Source organism: Fusarium falciforme, chromosome 9, assembly GCF_026873545.1.
Source record: "Fusarium falciforme chromosome 9, complete sequence".
NCBI classification, from domain to species: Eukaryota; Fungi; Ascomycota; class Sordariomycetes; order Hypocreales; family Nectriaceae; genus Fusarium; species Fusarium falciforme.
In genome coordinates this window covers 3,269,528-3,292,611 of record NC_070552.1, presented here as the reverse complement: position 1 = coordinate 3,292,611, position 23,084 = coordinate 3,269,528, and the positions used below count along the sequence as shown (strand labels likewise).

General features: G+C 36.8%; 3 protein-coding genes across 3 annotated transcripts; 1 reads left to right on the top strand and 2 right to left on the bottom strand.

Moving 5' to 3' along the window:
- Positions 1-1,276: 1,276 nt before the first annotated feature.
- NCS54_01192400 (Cauli-VI domain-containing protein) lies at positions 1,277-2,103 on the top strand (the record flags this gene model as incomplete). Its single annotated transcript, XM_053157180.1, has 2 exons — positions 1,277-1,388; positions 1,469-2,103. The coding sequence occupies 2 exons, from the start codon at positions 1,277-1,279 to the stop codon at positions 2,101-2,103; spliced, it is 747 nt and encodes a 248-aa protein (XP_053013155.1).
- A 556-nt stretch (positions 2,104-2,659) lies between these two features.
- NCS54_01192300 (Hypothetical protein) lies at positions 2,660-4,483 on the bottom strand (the record flags this gene model as incomplete). Its single annotated transcript, XM_053157179.1, has 1 exon — positions 2,660-4,483. The coding sequence occupies exon 1, from the start codon at positions 4,463-4,465 to the stop codon at positions 2,660-2,662; it is 1,806 nt and encodes a 601-aa protein (XP_053013154.1). The 5' UTR covers positions 4,466-4,483.
- Positions 4,484-19,059: 14,576 nt separating this feature from the next.
- On the bottom strand, positions 19,060-22,639 carry NCS54_01192200 (Zinc knuckle; the record flags this gene model as incomplete). Its single annotated transcript, XM_053157178.1, has 4 exons — positions 19,060-19,320; positions 19,376-20,158; positions 20,216-20,604; positions 20,659-22,639. 4 exons carry the CDS (start codon positions 22,637-22,639, stop codon positions 19,060-19,062), a joined length of 3,414 nt encoding a protein of 1,137 aa, XP_053013153.1.
- Positions 22,640-23,084: the final 445 nt, after the last annotated feature.

Here is a 23,084-nt window from a genome sequence, read left to right as displayed (position 1 = left end):
TCAGGATGACCCGGCTCTGGAAAGCTTCTGTTGCGTCCCATGGGAGGTTCACACTGGACCATGCTTGTGCCAAGATAACGGCGAGGCCACGATATAGTTGGGTGGCATGAAATTGGACTGGAACCACAAATCGATCAATTCTTCTTGTTTCATGGAATGATTCCGAGTGTTCACCAACTCTCTTTGTTACGATTTTGACGAGGAGAAATCTGACAAAGTCAGAATTGTTATTGGCGCCATTCGCAATCTTGGCTAGACCTTACTTAGGAAAGGCTTGAAAGAAAAGAAAAAGAGACAGAGAGAAAAACGACACGGTTGTACTCATATACTTGGGCCATTCAAGCAATCCTAAGTGGTGAGGCTCAGTGCAATTGTGTGACTACTAACAAGAGAAAGATCTGTGGATTTCAACAAGCTGCAAAAGAGCAAAAGCTGGTTCGCCATCCTTCGGTTCCATTGCCGGATCAAGCGTTTTGCTGCCAACACGGTGACCTCAAAATGAGTTACTGGAAGTTCCAACAGTGGAGCGGTCTCGCTAGACAAGCCATAATCGAATCATTTGGGTTGTTAATGATAATGACAACCCTCTTTTCAAAAGTGGGCATCAACCCAGGCAACGAAGAAAACCCTTACCAAAATATTGCAGTAATAATCTTGTCGATGGGGGCAACCTTTGACGTAGCAGCGGTGGTGCCGGCGACGAGACCAAAAGAGGACAAGGTGGGGAAAATAGGGACCCACATATAGCACTAGTGGGTGGCAAAAGGGCTGGAACGCTCTAGGCTTTCATTCAAGGGTCCTCATTCTCATGCAAGGCCCATGCGAGGTAGGCTGACGGCTGGGGAAGAAACGATACGCCGTAGAAGTTGACGGAACATTAGAAACCGCAAGTCCAATTCTCTGTCACTCAAGCAAGGGGTTGCTGTTGTTCCCATTGGCGTGATTAGCTAGCATCTTTCATACGGCCATCCTGAGCTGACTGTGGAAATTGCGCCCTCGGTCATCGTCCACCTCCTGGACTCTCGAAAGCCAGCAAGGACAGAACAGCATCTAGCAAGCCGTCCTTCTTGGGTGTGATACCGCGGTGTATAAAGTATTCGTATTTCCCCTAATAAAGTCAGCTTCCCTAGACTCCTATTCACATGATTACACTCCTCACCACTTTCTTTCCCATCTCGCTGTTCAACCTGTTTGCTTTCAGAACTTCTAGGAGCAATTCTCTCAATTTCTAACCGTCAACCCAAACCGTCTCGTCCTTGGGATAAACGGCTTAAACATGGCACGCCGGCCTTACACCCATTATGGCGTTCGAATTGGCCGCCAGATTGGCGTGTTTACCGATTGGAGCGACTGTGCTGAGCAAGTCTCCGGATACTCTGGTCAGTGCTGTAAGTATTCGATGTCAGCTAGTTCTGGTGGACAAGAGTTCCAGTTCCCAGAACTCTGACAGCTAACCACTTGACTTTAGATCGCGGCTTTCACTCCTATCGAGAAGCGTTCAACTTTGCCTACGGCGAGCCTGAAGCTCCGGCGCAGCTTGCGGTTGAGCACACGTTTGAAGCTGCCGCAACACCCGAGCCCGAGACTGTCACGGCGCCCGAGCCCGAAATCGCTACTATACCCGAGCTCGTAACTGTCGCGGCGTCTGAGCCCGAGACTGCAACAACATCTGAGTCCGCCATCGTCATGGCGCCCGAGCCCGAGACCGCTCTTACACCCGAGCCTGAAATTACCATGGCGCCCGAGCCCACAACTGCAATTACATCCGAGTCCGCAACTACCACGGCATTTGAGCCTGAAACTATGCCTCAATCCAGGACAGTACTCGATGCTGAGCCTGGGCACCAGGAGCCGCCGCCAGCAAAGAAGGCCCGCCATAGTGAAGGACAGGCCACTGAAACGTTTTCTGACACTCAAGAAAACACCTTTGGCAGCAGCGACATAGTTGACGAAGCGGGCAAGTCGTCATCTAGTGCTGCCGACCCGTCCGAGATCGTCTACAACGATATAGGACAGGCGAAAGAGCGACTGTCGGCTCTCATGGAGGGGGGTGGAGCAGTGAAAATCATCCCAGTGTCCCCCAAGAGGAAGTGGGAGGAATAGTTTGACTCTTTGAGTATTACCTGAGTCCACTACTGAGGGTAGGGAGGCAGGTTGTTCGTGTCTGTAGGAGGGGCAACGCGGTGGATGTATTTTATTCTTCTTCACTGTCTGTCTTCTTCTGTTATATCAAGGTCGTAAGCCTTTTGTAATCCCAGTGTTGCCGAAATGCCCGAGTCATAGCAGAGGACCAGGCCTCCGCTTATCCCATATTTATGGGGAACGCAGACGCATTACATATCATTGAGGCTGCCTTTCATGGAAGAATGGAACCGAGGGTCGGGGAATTTCTTAGGAAGTCTACGTGAATGAGAACAACTCTCTGCATCCTACCCCATGCGCATTGCCCGTTTTCGTGGTCAATTCAAGGAGTTAAACGTCATCGAAGTAACCTCAACACTAATATACCTACCTTGGTCAAACTTACCTACATGCGTCTTGGTTCCAATGCATTCCACCTCCCTTCGATAGGCCGGCTCGTCTTTGATGTCAACAATGCCCAAGTCCCGACATAATTTCCTGAGATCGATTGCCTGTCGCCCTCCCTACACTGTTCCAGCTAGAGATAGTCCTCTTCAGTCTGAACTTCGAAGTTGTCGGAGTACAGCCTCGCAATGTCTAGTGTAGGAGGCAATTCCAGCTTCCGAGGCTCGCGGTAGGCCCACTTCAATTGCCAGTGAAGATAATCGAGGTGTTTTGTCTCCTCAACCAGGTTTTCAAAGTTCCATGGATGACCCGGGTTGAAATCACTTCGAAGAAACGAAGTTTGGTTCAACAAGTGCCCGATGGCTTCCTCCAATCCCTCGTCTATCAAGAGATGCCCTTTTTGGCCTCGCTTACGCACCACCAAGCCGCGGTCGATGCATGCGTTGTACGCCCTATTCCAGGCGATGTCACGGTGGATGGCCTGCTGAAATACGTCGGTGCAAAAGTCGGCGTGCGGGCCTGCTTCCAAGATGAAGGTGAAGGACTCGGCGGGGATGCCCACACTGGTCACGGCGAGGGCATCGACCAGCCACTCAGCTACCCTCCAAGGGAAAGTTATGAGATCCACGTTCCTGCGGTCTTCAGTTCTTCCATCCTTCTCTGCTTGTAAGAACTGAGCCGCGAGGTTCGGGTCACCGAGCCTTCCCTCAATACAACCCAGCACACTGACACGACGTACAACTCGAAGCCGTGGATTCTCCTTGAAGAAGGGTGCCAAGCCCTGAACATGAGTTGATGGGGTGCCCACAGACGGGTGGTCCTCGTATAACACCAAGTTCCGGATTTGTAGGCGCTGAGTGGTTGGAAGACGCTGAAGAAAGCGAATGGCGGTAGCGGCAGCCGAAAACCGAATCTTTTCTCGGCAGCGGACACCCCTTGGTGTATGCAATTGGTCGTATACTCTAGGTGGATTGTACGCCCTCGATGGCGTGTAGTACCAGGGCTCCAAGAGCTTCCAAGCGTCATCAGCCTTGAAACGGCTTGTCGCCTTCGCTACTTCTGGCTGCGAGGGAATAGCCCAGGGATCAAACCGAAGATCCAGAAGTTCATGAGCTGGACAAGTGCCCATCCATCCTGGAAGAGCCCCAAAGACCAATCTAGCGAATTCAGCGGGTTCCTTTTCCGCAAGGAGTCGCAGGCAGTAGGACATGGCTGCCTGAATCGCCCAAGAGCCTCCGACCCACTCCGGCCTCAGAGGATGCCCACTAGGGCCATGGTCTATCGACCCGAGGCCATCATAACAATCGATCGAGGATGCCAGCGCCAGATGTTCATACCCAAAGCGATAGCTTGGTGCATATCGCCCATGACGCCATTCATAACCACCCTCGGAGGGGTCAGTCTTATCTTCCTCAGAGTCGGAGTCGGGGCTGAAAATGGCATCCCGGTTTCCCTCGGAGCCGGACTCGGACTCGGACTCGGACTCGGAATCGGAGAAACTGTGCCATCTTCCAGTTTCATAGTTGTCCAGACAATGTTTGTGGTACCTTGACTCCTTTTGAATCTGTGGCACAAGTGTCGGAAATTTTAGGGCAAGCTGGGAGTACATATCGGGAGTCATGAATCGAGCGAGGCGTACCACCAAATCCGCCTCGAGCAAGCTGTAGTAGGTGCAGACGTAGTTGAAGCAGCCAGCCAGACCCCTCCACTCCTCGCGGTAAAGTGTCGAGAAGGTGATGGTGTTGATAGCGAGCGGCATGTTCTTGGTGTCGTTGGCAACTGAGCGGCAGGTGTACATGAGAGAGAGGTCGATTGGGTTGTTATCAGCGGTGGTAAGCTTTTCGGAATCACCATCAAAAACATATCCTCCGTCGACTTGGAAATAGTACTGAAAGATTTTCTCCCGTATTTCGGGTGGGAGGGTAACGAGGCTCGCCATGGTGTTGATCTTGGTGGAGGTGCTTGGTCTTCGTGCCAGTGGGTGGGTGGAACCTGGTGGGGGACAGGTGGTTTTATAGGTGAATGGGGAGCCGGAGGTGGTGGTGTGGGCAGGGGTATGAGTCATGGATGGACTCTGGCCGAAACCTTGAACCAGAGGCCTCACAGCATCACCAGCACAACGAGACAAGATGCATAAGAGAACACAATGAGTTTATGGGGTATCATAGTTTATTATTATATCACTTTATGCCACCTAAAATGGGGATCAAAGTATCTCAATCAATATCTCAGTAGTTTCAACAGTAAAGGCTCTATACCCAAAGCCAGAGGTCTCAATAGGCTCAAATCAATAAGGTTTATCCACGCAATCATCGATAGCTTCAATGACGCGCTGAAGCCAGCTCTGTTCATAATGAACAGCTTGCATCTTGACCAACTGAAGAGGTTAAAATCCTTACAAAAGCTTAGACATCAGCATTCAAGTTTGCAAATCAGACGGGGCGGCACATACTAACCCCTTCACGTAGCAGCTCTCCCCTCCAACGTCAACCTTCCAATCGCAATTCTCGACCACTCGAAGAGGTCAAAATCTTGAAGGATCACTGCAAGTTAATATTAATCTCAATGGAAAGAACGGAGATTAGAAACATAGACTTACCGCTTCCGTTATCCTCGTGAGAGGAGGTTCAACCACAACCAACAACAACCACCACAACCAACCAGTTAACCAATCAACGACCGGTCAACTGGTCAACAACACGTCAAGGAGATCACGATGGCTGCTTTGTATCCATTAATAAGTTATTAATGAGCTCAGAAATCAACCAATGCTTACCTTTCCGCAGAGACCTTCAACCAAACGATCAAAGCAGCGCGGCCAATGCCTATCGGCATGCCTTTCAATACGACCAAGATGACCTTGCCGAGGAGGTCCGCAAGCTTCGCAAGGGCGCAAAAAGCACACATAATAGGCTACGAGTGATAATATCAGACAGCGGCCTTAAGAGCATTGAGATAAGCACGCGATATAGCAAACTGATGCTGGTTGCTAGAGAAAGTAAGCATCGGCATTGGGTCAAAGGCAAAAGAATTTGTACTAACAACTCGTGATCTTCGGTTGCAATATCCTTCTTCTGCCTGGCCTCTTTCCACCTGGTTATGATACCAATGGAAGGTTCGACTTCGTTAGAAAAGAGCTTTCCTTATTGGGGGCTCTTAAAAAGAAGCTAGAGGAAGGGGAAGATCCCGTCGGCGAAGACGCCAAATTCCTCAAGGACTTGCAAGACAACAAGCGGCTAGACTATAAGTTAATAACTATTTTCTTTTTCAATCTTGGAATCCTACTTACCACGGGGCGTGGGTCATGACGCTCGTAATGACCGTGAAGACCTTCCGCACCGCCAAACTGGCATTTGGTTAGATGGGTTTGTGTATCGATGGTGTGGGGTCTTACTGAGAGGATCGAAGAAGTCTTGCTGCTTGTAACCTTAATTAGCAACACAACATGTAGTTTTGACCATGGGAGGGGATCATACTGGCCAGCCAGGATCTGGCCACGTAGCTGCAGGCGCAACTGCTGCAGTGAGCTTGAGTTAGGGAGTCTGTACAAGGGGATGGAAAGTGGCGAATCTCTCACTGTTGGGAAATGGGGGTTATCGGCGTCATAGGTCTATCACGAATCAGCAAAAAATAACATCAAAACGGAAATGGGAGCCTTGGAACATACTTCGGAGGGATCGGTTCCCGGAGTCGGCGTCGGAGTTCTGCTAATGGGATCAATGTCAGAGCTGACTTGCTTTGGTGCGGCACATCGCTACTGTAAGTTACCTACCAAACCTAAAAAGAGTCGGCGCCGGGGCTCGGCGCCGGACTGAAACTGCCTTGTTAAGCAAGGTGATGCGGAAAAATCTCTAGGTGGAGCATAGGGCGCTTACCTCGGCGGCAGATGAAAGTCTATCCCTTGAGTTATGTTAAGCCTCCCGGCCATACCGAGCCCTATATCCCCCTATTTGTCAGGAGGTATATAAGGGGAATATAATAATGCGTTATTAATTAATTCTGCTTTTATTACCCTATAAATTATTTTAAATTAATTAATAGCTTCTTAATTAATACTTATAGAGATATTAGCGGAGGCATTTAATATATATAATAATAATAGCTTTATTAATAAAGATAATAGCCGTTAAGAGTATAAGGGTAATAATACTTAGAGACTAGCTTTTTTAGCTATTAAAAATTAAGGCTTTAATTTTTAACCCTTTAAGGTACTATAATAAAAGCTACTTATTAATAAGCTACCTTAAAGCCTATTATTACTTTTCTAATACTTTATACCTATTTCCCTAGTTAATACCTAGGTTAAATATATTAATAATTAGGTTAATAGCTTACTTTAAAGTAATATTATTAATAGTTAAGAATATAAAATAATAAAAAGGTTATACTTTTATACTTAGAAGCTAATTATTACTATAAAAATATATATTTAGCTTAGGATCCTTATTTATATAGGGGTTTATAGTAAAATAATAATTTAAGACTATTAGAAGACCCCTTAGCTAGAGGATTAATAGCTTAAATACTTAATTATTAAGTTTATAACTTATAACTAATTTTAATTTCTTTATTATTACTTTTAGCTTTTTAATTATATTAAATTTATTAATAATAATAACTTTCTTATTATTTTTTAATATATTAAGCTATAATCTTAATATATTTAATTTATAATAATAAAGTATTATAATCTAGGCTTATATCTTATTATAAATAAAAGTATAATTTAATATATTAAAAAGAATAAGTAAGTTATATATATCCCTAATAAGCCTATTAATATAGGCCTTAAATGTTACGACCTGATAAAACACTTGTCATATAACTAACAAAGGACCTATAGTTACCTATTAATTATAATGTGATTACCCCTGGGAGCTAAGTAATTACAGTAATCACTTTATAATTACCTATAATTACCTATATAATTACTTTAATTAACCTCTCGGGAATAAGTAATTAAGGTAAACCCCCTAAGTATATAAAATATACTTATTATACTTTCTTATATAATAACTACCTTAGCTATTAATATAACTTAGTTATATTTAATACCTTAAGTATATTACTAGATGTAACTTATACCCTCTATTACTTAGACTATGCCTAATATTCTCTGCTAATATAAACCTAGTATAACTAGTTTATCCCTTAGGAAATATATAATTATTATATATTAATAGCTCTTATTTAATAATATACTATATACTCTAAGTAATATTATTACTATGGCACCTAATACTAAATTACTCTCTACCTCTCGCAATAAGCTACTTATTACCCCCTAATAGGGATAGCCCATAATTAAGCCAGAGGAACCTAATATCCCGATAGATATAGATAATAATAATAAGGAACATATTATCCTAGCCTCACATAAGGATAAAGTCTATAAACTTAGGAATAAATATAATTACCTAACTACCTAGTATAATAACCTCTTAGATAATATATAAAATAATACTAAGATTACCTAAGAATAACTTATAAGTATAGAAGTATTTATAAATAATATATAAGAACATTTCTACTAAGCTATAAAATAATAGTAATAATAATACTAATAAACTATTAATAAATAATAGGACTAAATTAATTAACTTATTATACTCTAAGCCTAGTAGAATAATCTAGCATAATAATAGATCTATAACCTTAGTAGCCTAATATTTAAATATAATACTACTAATATAACCTATAAAGATATTAATAAAATTATTAAGCCTAAGGACCTAGAGCTATTTAATAGATAAGCTATCTATATTAAGATATTTCTTATATCCCTTAGGGCATATTAATAATACTTCCCTACTTAAATAGCTAGCGCTAAAAGTAAGGTCTTATATACTAGTAGATATCTTATAGGTAGCGCACTTACTTAGTTTAAGCCTAAGCTATATAATTTTCTTAGAAATAAGCCCACTAAGGAAACCTAATTCTTTTTTACTAAATATAAAAATTTTAAAAATATAATTAAATAGAACTTTAAAACTATTAATAAAGAATAATAAGTTATATAAAAACTTAAGAACTTATAATAAATAAAGGCCGCCTTAACCTATATAGCCGAGTTTATATAGATTACCTTATTCTTTAACTAAGAAATAAGTACTCTCTAAATTATATTTTATAAGGGACTTAAAGATAAGATTAAAAATAAACTCTATAAAATAAAAAAACCTAATAACCTCTAGGACTATATCGATATAGCTATTAAGATTAATAATTAATAATTTAAATAATATATAGAGAAATCTAATAAAGGATAAATCTAAGGCAATAAAAATAATACTAATTAATCCTAAAAAAGGGAATAAGCTAAGGGTAATATATTTTATAAAACTTATATAAGATCTATAGAACTTAGAGTAGCCTAGAAGGATAATAAAGATATTAAATATTATTATTACTATAAGAAGGGTTATAAGGCTAGTAAATACTATAAAAAATAATAAGATATTAAGGAGAAATACTATTAACTAAAGCTATAATAAAACCTCCTAAAAGGTAAAAAGCGCCTAAATACGACTAACTAGGATAATAACCCCTAGATAGCTATCTATATTACTAAAACACTTAGAATAGCATAATAAGGATATAATAAAATAAGGCTCTAACCTAGAGAAGTTACTATACCCTACTAAGCCGCCTACCTAATAGAAAAATAAGCTATTAATAATTATATAATTAATAATATCACGAAGGAGTAACTCTATAAACTAATTAAACCCCCAAAGGTCTATTAATTATACCTTACCGACCTAGATATATAAAACCTATTATTAGAACTAGACGATAGGAAGGGAAACCTAGATAGCCTCCTATAGCAATAAACCCTCGCTATAACCAGACGCATAGAACTTAGAATAAAAGAACCTATAGCATTAGCCTTAGCCTAATAACTACTATTATTAGTAAGTAAATAAGCTAACTTTTAGGAAGCTACTATAGAGGGATTTAATTATTAGAAATAGATTATAAGATATAATAAATAGACCTATATACCCGCGATAGTCTATCACAGGGACTACTAATAGAATAATCCTATATAATATAATTATACCCTATGCCCCTAGTATTAAATTAAGGTATCTTAAGAATATAATAAAATCTATAAATAATAAAAAATAAATTAATATAATAAACTACTATATAATAATTAGGTTACTAAAGTAAATAATAGTAATATTAACTAAACTAAGTTTAAGTATAATGCCTAGAAGTTATAAAAAGAATTATACTAAGGGCGCCCTAAGAAGCCCTAAAAGAGCAATAAAGAATTATAAAAAGAGGAAGATTACCCCTAACTATATAATGAGAATAATAATAAGTATTAAAATAGCCTAAGAGAGAGATATATCTAGACTATATAGAAGTATATAGATATAGTAAATAAGTAAGAAATCTATATTTAAGCCTATTACTAAGAGTTAGCTAAAAACCCCTAATATCTAAAAATATTTTTTAACCTATAAAATAATATAAGAATATACCTAATATACTAAGAGTATATTAATATCTCTTAAATATTATATTAATATTATTAGTATAAAACCTACTAGAAAGAGAAATAAAAATAAGATTACTTCCTTATTATATTATTATACTAGCTAAATAATAAACCTTACCTATAATATAAAATAAAGGGTTATAAAGTAATATATTAGTATAAATCTATTAGTATTATAAATATATAATATTTCTTAGAATTATATTATACTATTTAAGAAAAAAAATAAATTACTTATAAAATTAAGGACTAATAAAAAATAATTAGCTAAGAAGATAAAAAAAACCTAAGAGCTAAGTAAGAATAGTAATACTAGGATTAGCTATATAGCTAAGACGATATATATAACTATAAGGCTTATACTAATAGTAAATATAAGTTTAATTATTTTAGCTATATAATATTAAAAAACTAGATAGCTTATCTAATATAGGGTAGTAAATAGATAAATATAGGAATATATTATTATAAAAAGCCTTATATTCTATAAATAAAGCATATAAGCGATAATACCTAGAATTAAAAGTATAAATTAAGGGAAAATAATTAAATACTTTAATAAATAATAAAGCTAAGTAAAATTACTTTAACCTAGTAATAATAAATAAGCTTAAGCTACTATAGAGGTATAAATAAATGCCTTATTTAGTTATTAACCTAAAAGGAACCCCTTTTAATTATAATAATAAAGTTATTAACTATAAGATTAATTACCTTAAAGTTTTTATTAAAAGAAAAAACTAAGGGATATTATTTAATATTATACCTAATAAGTACTATAATTTTATGCTTAGGTACTTATAATTATACTAATTTAATTTATATTTTAACTAAAGAATTAGCTAGGTGCTTTTTTTTAATAATAAAATACCCTTTATAATAAATAATAACTTAGATAAGAGATCTTAAACTTTTACTAAAGATATTAGAGAAGCTAAGTAAAGGTAAATATAAGATACCTCTTTACCTAAAGAAATATAGCATAAATACTATAATAAATAGAAATAATAAAATTAATAAATAATTATATATATTATAAAATAATTTTATAAATTAAAAAAAAACCTAGAATAAGTTAAGAAAATACTAAAAGAAAAATAACTTAAAAATATTTTATTATAATATTATATTTATAAGAAACTCTTTATAGAAAAACTTAAAATAAGTCTATTAGAATATATATATTATAACCTTAAAATTAAGTTTATTAATAAGAAATAACCTAGCTTTAATAAATTCTATCTACTTAATAAAATATAATTATTAATATTAAAAAAATATATTAAAGATATATTATAAAAAGAATATATTAAGGAAAATAAGTTATTTATTAAATACCTTATTATATTTATCCTAAAGAAAAATAAAAAGCTCTAACTCTATATTAACTTTAAAATACTTAATACTATTATAATTAAGAATTATATATTATTACCTCTTATTAATAAGTTAAAAGATTAATTTTTTAATATAAAATATTTCACTATATTTAACCTTAAAGGGGCCTATAACCTTATTTAAATTAAAGCAAGATATAAATAGAAAACTACTTTTTATACTAAGTATAGACTATTTAAGTATCTTATTATGCCTTTTAGACTTATAAATATACTTATTATATTCTAATAAATAATTAATAATATATTATAAGAATATCTAGATATATTTATTATATATTACCTAGATAATATCCTTATCTTTTTTAAAATAAAAAAAAAATATATAGAATATATCTATAAGGTATTATAAATACTATAAGATACTAAGTTATTAATAGAACCTAAGAAAAGCAAATTCTATACCTTAGAGGTAGAATTCCTTAGATATATTATCTCTTATAATAAGATATATATAGACCCTAAGAAGATCTTAGTAATTAAGGACTAAAAGGAATTAACTAATATTAAGGAAGTATAAGCCTTTCTTAGTTTTATTAATTACTATTATAAATTCCTTAAATAATTTAAGAAGATTATAGCACTATTAACTAAACTTATAAAGAAAAATAAAACCTTTCTATTTAGAGCTAAGACTAAGAAAGCTTTTAATTAGATTAAGGAACTTATCTTAAGTAAGCTAGTATTTAAGATATTTAACCTATCTTAATAAATTAAACTTAAAATAGATATCTTAGACTTTATGCTAGGCACCTAGATTAGATAATAAGATAATAAAGGACTTTTATATCCTATTGCGTTTTACTCTTATAAGCTATATAGAGTAGAGCTTAATTACCTTATCTATAATAAAGAATTCCTTATAATTATTAATACTTTTAGGGAATTTTAATATTATCTTCTTAGAAATAAGTATTAGATTAAGGTATATATAAATTATAAGAATATTACTTACTTTATAAAAACCTAAGAACTTAGTAGATAATAACTATAATATATTAAATACCTTTTAGAATTTAATTATATTATTATCTATATTAAAGGAATAAAGAATAATAGGGTAGATATTATTAGCTAATAACCTAACCTAGATACTAAGAAGATTAAAGCTAAGAGATAACTTTTATATTTTATATTAAAAGGATACCTTAAATAGAAGTTTATTAAGTAAATATAAAAGCTAATACCTTTACTAGAATACCTTATATTTATTAGAAAATATAAATAACTAGTTATAGACTTTATTAAGTATATATAAGGATATTAATAATAAAGCGATAAAGTCTAGATATATAAAGAAAAGATCTCTATCCTTAATAAAGTACTTTAAGCTATTTTTAATTATTACTACTACTAAGTTATATATTATAGTAATCTAAAAGAGATAACTAAAGCTATATAATAATACTATAATAACTATAACCTTAAAAATAAAATAAAAGGAAAAATATATTAATATAAAGGATATTAAGAAAAGACTATTAATACTAAGCGGGATAATAGGCTAATACCTCTATTAAAATACCTTTAGCTTATTAGAGGCTATAGAAAATAAATTAATGTACTTAATAAGCGAGCGACGCAGTCAAGCGAGTGACGCACTTTTTTTAACCTCCTCTATAGTAATCGCAATAAAAACACCATAAACCATCTAATCAATTAAAACTACTTACTATACTCTTCCCTAGATGTCTTAATTACTACCTGATAGGTCCTTGCATTATGCCCGGGCTTGCCGCAGACACCACAGCGCCGAATACCTAGTCCGACCGACCTTCCTCGACCACTACTCCTCGACGATTCGGCCACTACCTGCGCATCGATATCCATTTGATCAATTACTTGCCTTCCTTTCTCTACCGTTATTACCCCTCTTTTCTTTAATCTAGTCCTTTTTGCCCTCCGGCGCCGGCTTAGTATCTTATTTGCCTATCGAAGGTCTTAGACCTCTGCCCTCACGAGAGCCATCTCATGCATAACTGCCTTTGTTCCCTTCGTAAGAGACTTTAATGCTTTAAGAATTAACTCTGGAGAGCTACTTTGGTGCCTTCTAATCCGTCTTTTAAGGTATTTAGACTAAGATTAGGCCTTAAGCATAGTCTTTGGGGTTTTTGAAGCCTAAGGGGTCGATGGTTTAGCTGCCTCCTTAACCGGCGTTGGCGTCTATAGCTAAATATTAAGCTTTAAGACCACAGTTTCTAGGTTAAGGGGAATAAGACTAGCTCCTTTAAAAGCCCCCCTAATATTTCTTTCTGTCATAGTGGCCTCGTATGCGGCGTAGAAGGCCGGAAAGAACTTAGTCTTTAAAACATGAATTATAAAGCATCTAATTAGATGCTCTATTTCTCGACCATAAGCCTTCTTTAACACGCTAAAGTACCCGACGTTAAGGGGCTAGAGAAGGTAAGACGAATAAGGTAGTATACAAAGCCAGATAATCTTCTTTTCCTCATAATATCTCTTAAATTCAATAGAGTAGTAACTTTTATGGCCATTAAGGATTAAGAGACGATAAGAACTAATTAATCGATTAGTTATACATCGGTCAAAGTGCTTAAGCCACTCGAGACTAGTCTTATTATCGGTCTAGCCATTTTGGGTCATCGCAATAGCCTAATTGCCCGGGAGGTTGCTTTCTTAGTACTAATTAGCGAGGTGATATTGGCCCGCACCGATGATAAACGGCTGGATCGCCTAGCCTTCTGCATTGATCGCCTAAATGACCGTAATCTATTCCTGGTTTCCAGGCTGCACTGATTTCGGCTTTGAATGCCTTTCTGCACCTATGATAACTATTCCGCTTATAATCATACCTATAAGAAAGCTAGTCTCGTCAAAGTTATAGATATCATCTGATTGGATGCCGTACTTCGCGATTGTGTTCGCCATAAGCCGAAACTAATCGCGGATAATCGTTAGGTCTTCGCATTTAGCTCTATAGTAGTCGTATTTACGAAAGAAACGTATCTTAAGGTTAGGGTGCCGCTTAATGAAGTTATAAGCCTAATGCGTGCCAACTAGTGGCGCATCGCGGTCGGCAAGCAATTAATTAGCTATTTCTTTCACACCATATAGCCATGGGGGAAATCCTCGCGAATCTAGGTTGAGAATAAAGTGAATAAGGATATCTTCCTCTAGATCTGATAATTTGCGTGATTTGGGGATAGTATTAAGTCGAGCTTGAATGCTATTTCGTCGCCGATATAGCCTTGGCTCAGAGACCTAGTAAGTCTTTGTAGCCTTTCGGATGCTTAGATTTGGATTATTTTAAAGAGCTTGAAGGGCAAGAAGGGTTCTAGCCTTAATATTCGACTATGATATATTTTGTGGTTAGGAATCAATTGATTAAATAAAAAGTTAGATGTAAGAGGGAAAAGTGCGTCGCTCGCTTGACTGCGTCGCTCGCTTATCAAGTACGTTATTAATTTTATAGACTATGCACGAGGGTATAACTAAAGAAAAGATAGACTCCTTATATTTTATAGAGGAATTATTATCCCTAATAAAGTATTTAAACTAATTTTCTAATACTACTATAACTTATTTCCTTATAATAAAAACTACTAGCTAATATTTAAATAAATAAACTATATCTATAATAATAACTAGTTTAAATAAAAAATCAAATAATAGATATAAAACTATATAAATTATAACCCTAATACTAAACTTATTACCTATAAATAGGATAGGGTTATAGAAATACCCTACTAAATTATTAATATAACTTATACTATAGAATAAGGTAATCTACTCTTAAAATAAATTTAAAAATATAATAAATAACTCTTAGATAATAAAAAACCTAATAAATAATAAGTCCTAGACAAACTATGCTGTAAACTTATACGCGAAATATATAATTACTTATTATATAAATACTAAGAAATTAATAAAACCTTAAAATAAATTAAAATAATATTTATTTTCCCTAATATAAAAAAGATTATTTTAATTATTATTAACTAATATAACCTTTATATAAAAACTAAGGCATAATATTATAAACCTTATAGAAAACTATAACTACTCTTAGTTATATAATAACTATAGGACTTAATTACTATAGATTTTATTATAAAATTACCCCTATTAAAAGAACTAGCTACTAGAAACTTTTATAATAGTATTTTTATTATTATAAATAGACTTATAAAATTTTCTTATTTTATACCCTATAAAGAATTAATAATAATAAAAGAATTTATCTACCTTTTCTACTTCTATATCGCTAAAATATATAATATATTACTTAAAATTATTATAAATTAAGGATTATTATTTACTTTAAAATTCTAGCAAAGCCTTATAAGATACTTAAAAATTAATTATAAACTCTTTATTATATATTATAAGGAGATAAATAGATAAATAAAATATATAAACTAAATACTAGAATAATACCTTTAATGCTATATTAACTATAAATAAACTAATTAAGTTAAGAAGCTATTAGCTACCTAGCTAGCCTATAATATAGCTATAAATAAAAGCATAAAGATTATATTAGTCTATGCTAATTTTAGATTTATACTAGATATATATTACTAAATATAAGATATTATTATTAACCCTAAAGTAATCCTTATTAGTAATTAATTAAAAAACCTATATAAAGAAATATAAATAAAACTTAAATTTATTAGAAATAAAATAATAAAATATACTAATAAGAAAAGAATTAAGGGATTAATTTTTTTAGAGGGAGATATAGTTTATTTTATAATAAAAAATATTAAGATAAAATAATAAAATAAAAAACTTAACTATAAATATATTAGATTATATAAGATTAAATAAAAAATCTTAGAAAATAACTATAAACTAGACTTATTACTAAAAGTTAAGCTCTACTTAATTATTTATATTTTATTACTTAAATTAATAGAAAAAACTATCTAAGTTAAAACTAGTAATAAACTAGAAATAGAAGTTAATAAACTAGAGGAATATATTATAGAGATTATCCTCGATATAGATAAAATTAATAATAAAATAATATATTTTATTAAATAAAAAGACTACTTAGACTTAGAAAATATATAAGAGCTATTAAAATACCTTATTAATATATAATACCTTTTAAAAGACTTCTATTAATAATATTAAAAAAAGAAATAAAAATAATATTCTAATTAATAGTATCTATAGCACTAATAAGCTAAGTAACTACTATAGCCTCTAACTCTACCCTCTTAGCCTTATCTAACTTATCTAAAGAGTTTAGACCCTAATATATTATTATTATACCCCGCTTATAGATCTATTTCTTCTAGCGATATAAATATATTAGGCGAGAGAGCTACTTATTTACTTATTATTATAGGGTAATTAGCTCTTCCTCGGCCCTTTCCTCTTTAAGCTTAAGATAATACTTCTTAGCTATAAGATAGGATACTATTAGATAGGTTAGTAAGAAAAAGAAGCACTAAGGCGAACTATACTTACTAGTAAAAACTAATACTCTTAAACTATTATAAGTATAGCCTTAATAAATATACTCTAAATAATAAGATATGCCCTTAAGTATCTTATATTATAGATATTTCTAGGTATAATTTAAATAAGGTATAACTTTAAAGCCTATTTCCTTAATTAGTTTAAATAGATAGTAATAGCATATAGTAGATTAAGATTTTATTTTTAGTATATTATTAGTATTACTAGAATATTTAGGGAAAGAAGTTTTAATAAATTAAAAAAAGTTAGGCGACTAACTTTATAGGCCTTAAGGATAAGACTTAATAGAGGGGAGATATTATATTATAACCTAATAAAATACTTATTATATAACTAATAAAGGACCTATAGTTACTTATTAATTATAATATAATTACCCCTAGGAGCTAAGCGATTATAGTAATTACTTTATAATTACCTATAATTACTTATATAATTACTTTAATTAACCTCTCGGGAATAAGTAATTAAGGTAAACCCCCTAAGTATATAAAATATATTTATTATACTTTCTTATATAATAGCTACCTTAGCTATTAATATAACTTAGTTATACTTAATACCTTAAGTATATTACTAGATGTAACTTATACCCTCTATTACTTAGACTATGCCTAGTACTCTCTGCTAATATAAACCCAGTATGACTAGTTTATCCCTTAGGAAACACATGATTGTTATATTAAAGTCTAGATAGCTATCTAACTAGGCCTTTTTATAAAGTAGATTTAATATTAGCTTAGTATAAAATATAACTTAGTTAATATTAAGAGGAAAAAGCTAGTATTATAATAAGGGAGGAAAAAAAATAAGGAAAAAAATAGCTAATAAAGGGCTCTTAATAAGGTTAATAAGGTTAAGGAAGTTATTTATATTATTATAAAAGCTAGGGATAAGATTATAATATTAAACTTTACCTAAAGTATTATTATTACCCTTATTTACCTATTATTAGAGTTAATATATTATATCTTTATAAATAACCTCTTTTTATTACTAAACCTTTTTTACTCCCTTTATTAATATAGCTATAATATAATTAATATAGCTTAGCCTAATTATAGTATTTATAAAGGTCTTATAGATACTAAAAAGGCTAATAAGGCAAGGAAATTAGGGTTTTAATTTAATAAGATTAAGGTTATCCTAATAATAGATAATTAGGTAAAAAGACTTAATATTCTTCCTTATAATTTAGCTAATAAATTATCTTTTTTTTCTCTAGGTTAATTAGATCGCTTAGAAGGATAATACTTTTATATTATTTCTTTTAATTATTTTTATTAATAATAAGAGATATAATTATTAAAAGAAAAAACTATTAATAAAGACCCTAATAATATAGCTAATATAATACTTTTTTAGTAGCAAGCTAATTAAGCTTATATTAATCCCTATTATTACCACTTCCTATAATAATAAAATAAATTATATTAACTAAGATAACTAAAAGAGGTTATATCTAGGCTATAATTATCTTATCTACCAGGGCGCTTAATAGGCTATTACTTAGACCTTCTTATTAGATATAGTCCTTATAAATAGCTTCTTCTTATAGCTATATAGGTAGCTAGCTTAGAGCTATTATATTAACTAAAAGAAATAAAGGGAATGCCTTTATAATAAGGTCTTTAAGGCCTTTTATCTATAGAGCTAATTAAGGTAGGTATTCTAAGCCAGGGATAAATTTACGCCTATGATATAATATAAATATATCTAAAGAGGTAAAAAGTCGGATTGCCTTACTTATAAGGGGCTTTAATTAAGGTAACTAAGGTTAAAAAGTATAAGGAGGCCTTTAGCGCTAGTAAGCTATAATAAAAAAAGGCGCTAATTAATTTGGGGATATAAGTAGTATAATGTAGCGATTTATAACTTAAGAGATTGCTGGTACTTCTATTATAGGCTAAATTAGGGGGGGGAATAGGTATCTTTGATATGGCGTATTTTAATTGGCTGTAACCCCCTGCCGTGACCTGGCGGGAGGTTTAACACAACTCAAGGGATAGGTTTAATTGATCAAACCCATCCGGTCAAATGCATGATGCGTACATCTTGGCTCGTGTGAATGCTGCGGGATCGTTAGAGATGGAACCTCGAGTCAGGGGCTGTACCTACTGCGAATGACAGTAATTTCAACAGTAATTTCAACAATAATGTCCTCCCTCAGCGGGAGGTTGTACGTTCGTCCGCTTGGGCCCTGAATTGAGAATCCAGGCGAGGCCACACAAACTGGCCGAGGTTGAAGAAGGTAATGGCCCAGTCAGACACGACAGCACCCTCTTCTGTCATCAACCTCTTGAAGTTGGTGTGTCCTAGCCTTGATCTCAACAGGATCCTCGCGGCTCTCAAGTCTTCACATTGTACAAACATGTGGAAGACGGTTTGTTTGGGGTATCCGCATGAACAGGCGGCAGAAGTCGCCAGCTAAGAAGACAAAGTCAGATGTGGGTATTCTCCTTCCTCCGTGAAGGATACGTACCTTCCTCCCATGCAGAAAGTGGTTCAGTCCAATAAACTCGGTCCTGCATTGTAGCAGCTTAGTGCTTTGAGCACGAGTCAAGCCCTTGTAGTATTGGAGGCTCTTGGGATCCCAATCTTCAACCAGGGCTCGGGGAAATTGATGCTCTGGATGCTTCATTGCTCGCTTCCGGCGGTAGTCGTTCCAGAGTTCGGAGCTTCTTTTGGCAGCGTCCTGCTTCGCGCACTTGGCGATGGCGTCTTTCCGTGTCTTTGGGTCAAGCCACTTGGCCGCCAACTTCTTTGCATCGCCGCCCAGGTTTCGCGCAACTCGCTGCCAGGCGCTGCCACATAGATCCTGTGCTTCCCGGTCAAGGAGTTGACACGGATGAGCGGCTAAGATGGGGGACTTGGGGGACACATGAACGGGGCTAACATATGGGGGTCGATCCAGCACTTGCAGTGACTTGGCCCGGTGAGATAGCATGAGCCGGTAGAGATAGACACGGATGTGCTCAATGTTGAGCTCTTTCTCAAGAACGCGGGCGCTGCAGTTGCTAAGTGCACCAGAAACTTTCTTGAGGCAACTGTACTGTAGCCGCTCCAGCCGTGCGATGTTTTTGCCGTTCAATGCCCAATTCAGCCTCTGGTTAGGGCTGAAGACAAACCATGCAGCACAAGCATAAGAAATGGTAGGGCGGATCTTGGTCAAGTAGATTTGCCGAGCATCTTTGAGCTTCAGACCCCAGATGCTCCCCGATATGCGCCGCAGGTACTTCAACTGCCTGTTGACCTTCTTCTCGATCTAACATCGGCCGTCAGCTCAAATATGGTCAAATACAGCCAGACTAGTGTGGCTTACCTGTTCAATGTGGTCGTCCCACCTCAATCGGTGGTCCACGGTGACTCCAAGAATCTTCATCTTGGTTTTGAGGCACTCGTTCGGGTTGTCGAGTCCAGTGATCTTTGGAAGAAGTTTGCAGTCAGGGTCCTTGCTCCTGGGATGCTTGAAGTGCATCACGTTGTACTTGTGTGGCGAAAATGCAACACCGGCTGGCCCAGCCCAGCTGAGGATGTCGCCGTGGACCTGCTCCAACCTTTTGCAGTTGTCGATGTATGAGTTCGAGACTGCCAGCAGGTAGGTGTCATCCACATAGGCGAATGTGTAGATGGTGACGCTGTTGCTGGTTGTCTTGTTGATCTGCTCAAGAATGGGTGCTGCGAAAAAGAGGAACAGGATGGGTGAAAGCGCTAGACTCTTTGTTAGCTAAACTGTGGCGGAAGAAGGAGGGGTAGGATGCTTACGAGAGCCCTGCGGGATGCCAATATTCACAAAGAACGAGTCTGTAGTGCTGCCGGGCATCTTCAGGACTGTGCTGCGGTTGGAAAGAAATGACCAGACGAACATGATGATCCACCTGGGCAAGCGCTTCTGAACCAAGATTTCGAGGAGCTTTGCCCTTGCAATGTTGTCGAAGGCAGCCGAGATGTCGAGACCCATCAATGTTGCTTTTCTCACCATCCTCACCATCTTTCTCCTGACCCTCTTCCTCGTCTTCCTTGTCCAAGCTTGATAGACAGGATGAAGAAGGTCTTGGACGGCGTGGGAAGTCGATTTTCCAGCAGCACCGTACTGCGAACCGGGGAGGAGGTTGTGCGCCATGGCCAGATCCCTGAGACGATCCGCCATGATCTTCTCTAGCAACTTCCCCAGAGACGGTAGAAGCGCAATAGGCCGCCAACTCTTTGGATCGCTATACGTCTTCTTCTCTTCCTTGGGGAGAATGACAGTGATGGCGTGTTTGAAGATGTCGGGGTGGTGGGAGAGCTCGAGGCAGGATTGGAACAATTTGGTGAGGACGGGGACGAGCTGGACACGGGCCATCTTGAGAGCTTCGTTGGCGATCCCGTCGTTTCCTGCGGCCTTGCAGGTTGACAGGTCCCGGATAATCCGGTCCACTTCCTCTTCCGTCAAGGATTGGTCGGCGTGGTGCTCCATCCAAGACGGGCCCAAGTCGGGAGGCTGAAGTTCGGGCGCAGACTCGCCATCGCTAGTCTCGGGCCACATGCTGTTCCTCAAGCAGGATCCCTTCTCATCTTCGGTCGAGTAAGTGACGCCGTTGGATTGGAGGGTTGGGATGCGAGCCTTGTCCTTGGGTTGGCATATTCGCTTGGCCAGCCTAGCTATGTGATGCACGCCGCGTGGGTTCTTGGTCCTGTCAGGCACGAAACGACGCCAGCTTTCGTTCCTCTCCTTGGGTCCACCCCCGATGACTCTGTGAGCCCACCGATTCCAGTACCGACCCCATCTGCGACCTTTTCGTGGCTTGGGCATGACCGTGGGAAGCCCTTCGTTTTGCAGCACTGATCGCGCGGCAGCGCTCGGAGGCCTGACCGGCGGTTTCAACGGGAACGCTAAACGTGTCGGCACGCATTCTTGGACGACGTTGAGGAGGACATCGCGGATTGCGGCGGCGAGTGCATCGAGTTGCTCACGCGTCTTGGGCTTGGGGAATTGAAGTTGTTTCAGGGCATCGGCTATGGCGGCCAGGTACCGTTCCTTCGGGGTCTTCTTCCAGAGGAAGCGTTTTGTCTCATCTCTGAAGACCCCAATGTCCAATAACGTCTGGATTGGGCGATGGTCCGACTGTTTCCAAGAGGCAATCTTTTGGACGGCGCAGCTCAAAAACCGAGGGGCCATTTCCTCACTGATGAATGTGAGGTCAATGCATGACACATATTTACGGACACCCTCTCCACGGGTGTACGTGACCGTCCCTGGCTTCGTGACGCATCGCATCTTGGCCCCTAGCATACCGTCATGCAGGTGATTGGCCTTGGAACAGTTGGACTTTGGCTTGAAGAGCCGGCCAGCCCACTGCGGATGATGAAGGTTGAAGTCGCCCACGATGATGTCGCGCCGAGAAGCTGTCGTGTCCTCAATGAATTGGGCAACGTTTGCTTTCCTATCCAGGTTGTAGATGTTATGAATGGCCACCTGGCCCGCCGGGGTTGATAGGTGCAGCGTGGCAGCGAGATTGTTGTTGTCCTTCTCATGGTATACCACACTCCAATGTTCCTTTGGGATGGAAATGTGAACATAGAAGCACACTTTAGTCAGGGGCACGTGCTTGGTAGCATCCTTTTGCTCATTAGGATTGTCACCTTCGAGAAGCGGTCTCTCCGAGCGGAAGTCCACATTGTAGGGGTGACACCCCAGCCACGGAACATTCGAAGGAGGATCCTGAACTGCTATAATATCAGGAACGCGTCCCGGCGTGTTCATTGCGTGTTCAATGTCGAGAGGAAAAATGTAGGAAAGTTGCAGTGTGTTCGCCAAAAGAAGAGGTGTCGGAAGATGGAACAATGACAGCCGGATCAGCGACTCCTCTTACCTCAACCATATCTTCTCTCATTCAACGGCGATACGAGTCGCCTCGGAGCTCACGGATATCGCCGAGAAGTTTTTTCTTTTCTATTATCATCGATGATGACTCCGAAACAATTCATTGGCCATGATAGCAAAAGACAGTTATCAAAAAATTCCCGCATTAACACCTAATACGTAAAATATCAGGGGCTTGGACGGCCAATTTTCTTCTCAGTTGCGTATGATACCAAGTCTAGAACAGGTGTGATGGATTAATAATCCTCCTCTTTTCGGTTTGTGAAAATAAAAGAACCCAACGGTCTAGATTTCGCCACATAGCTTTTTCTGAGGCACAATATCT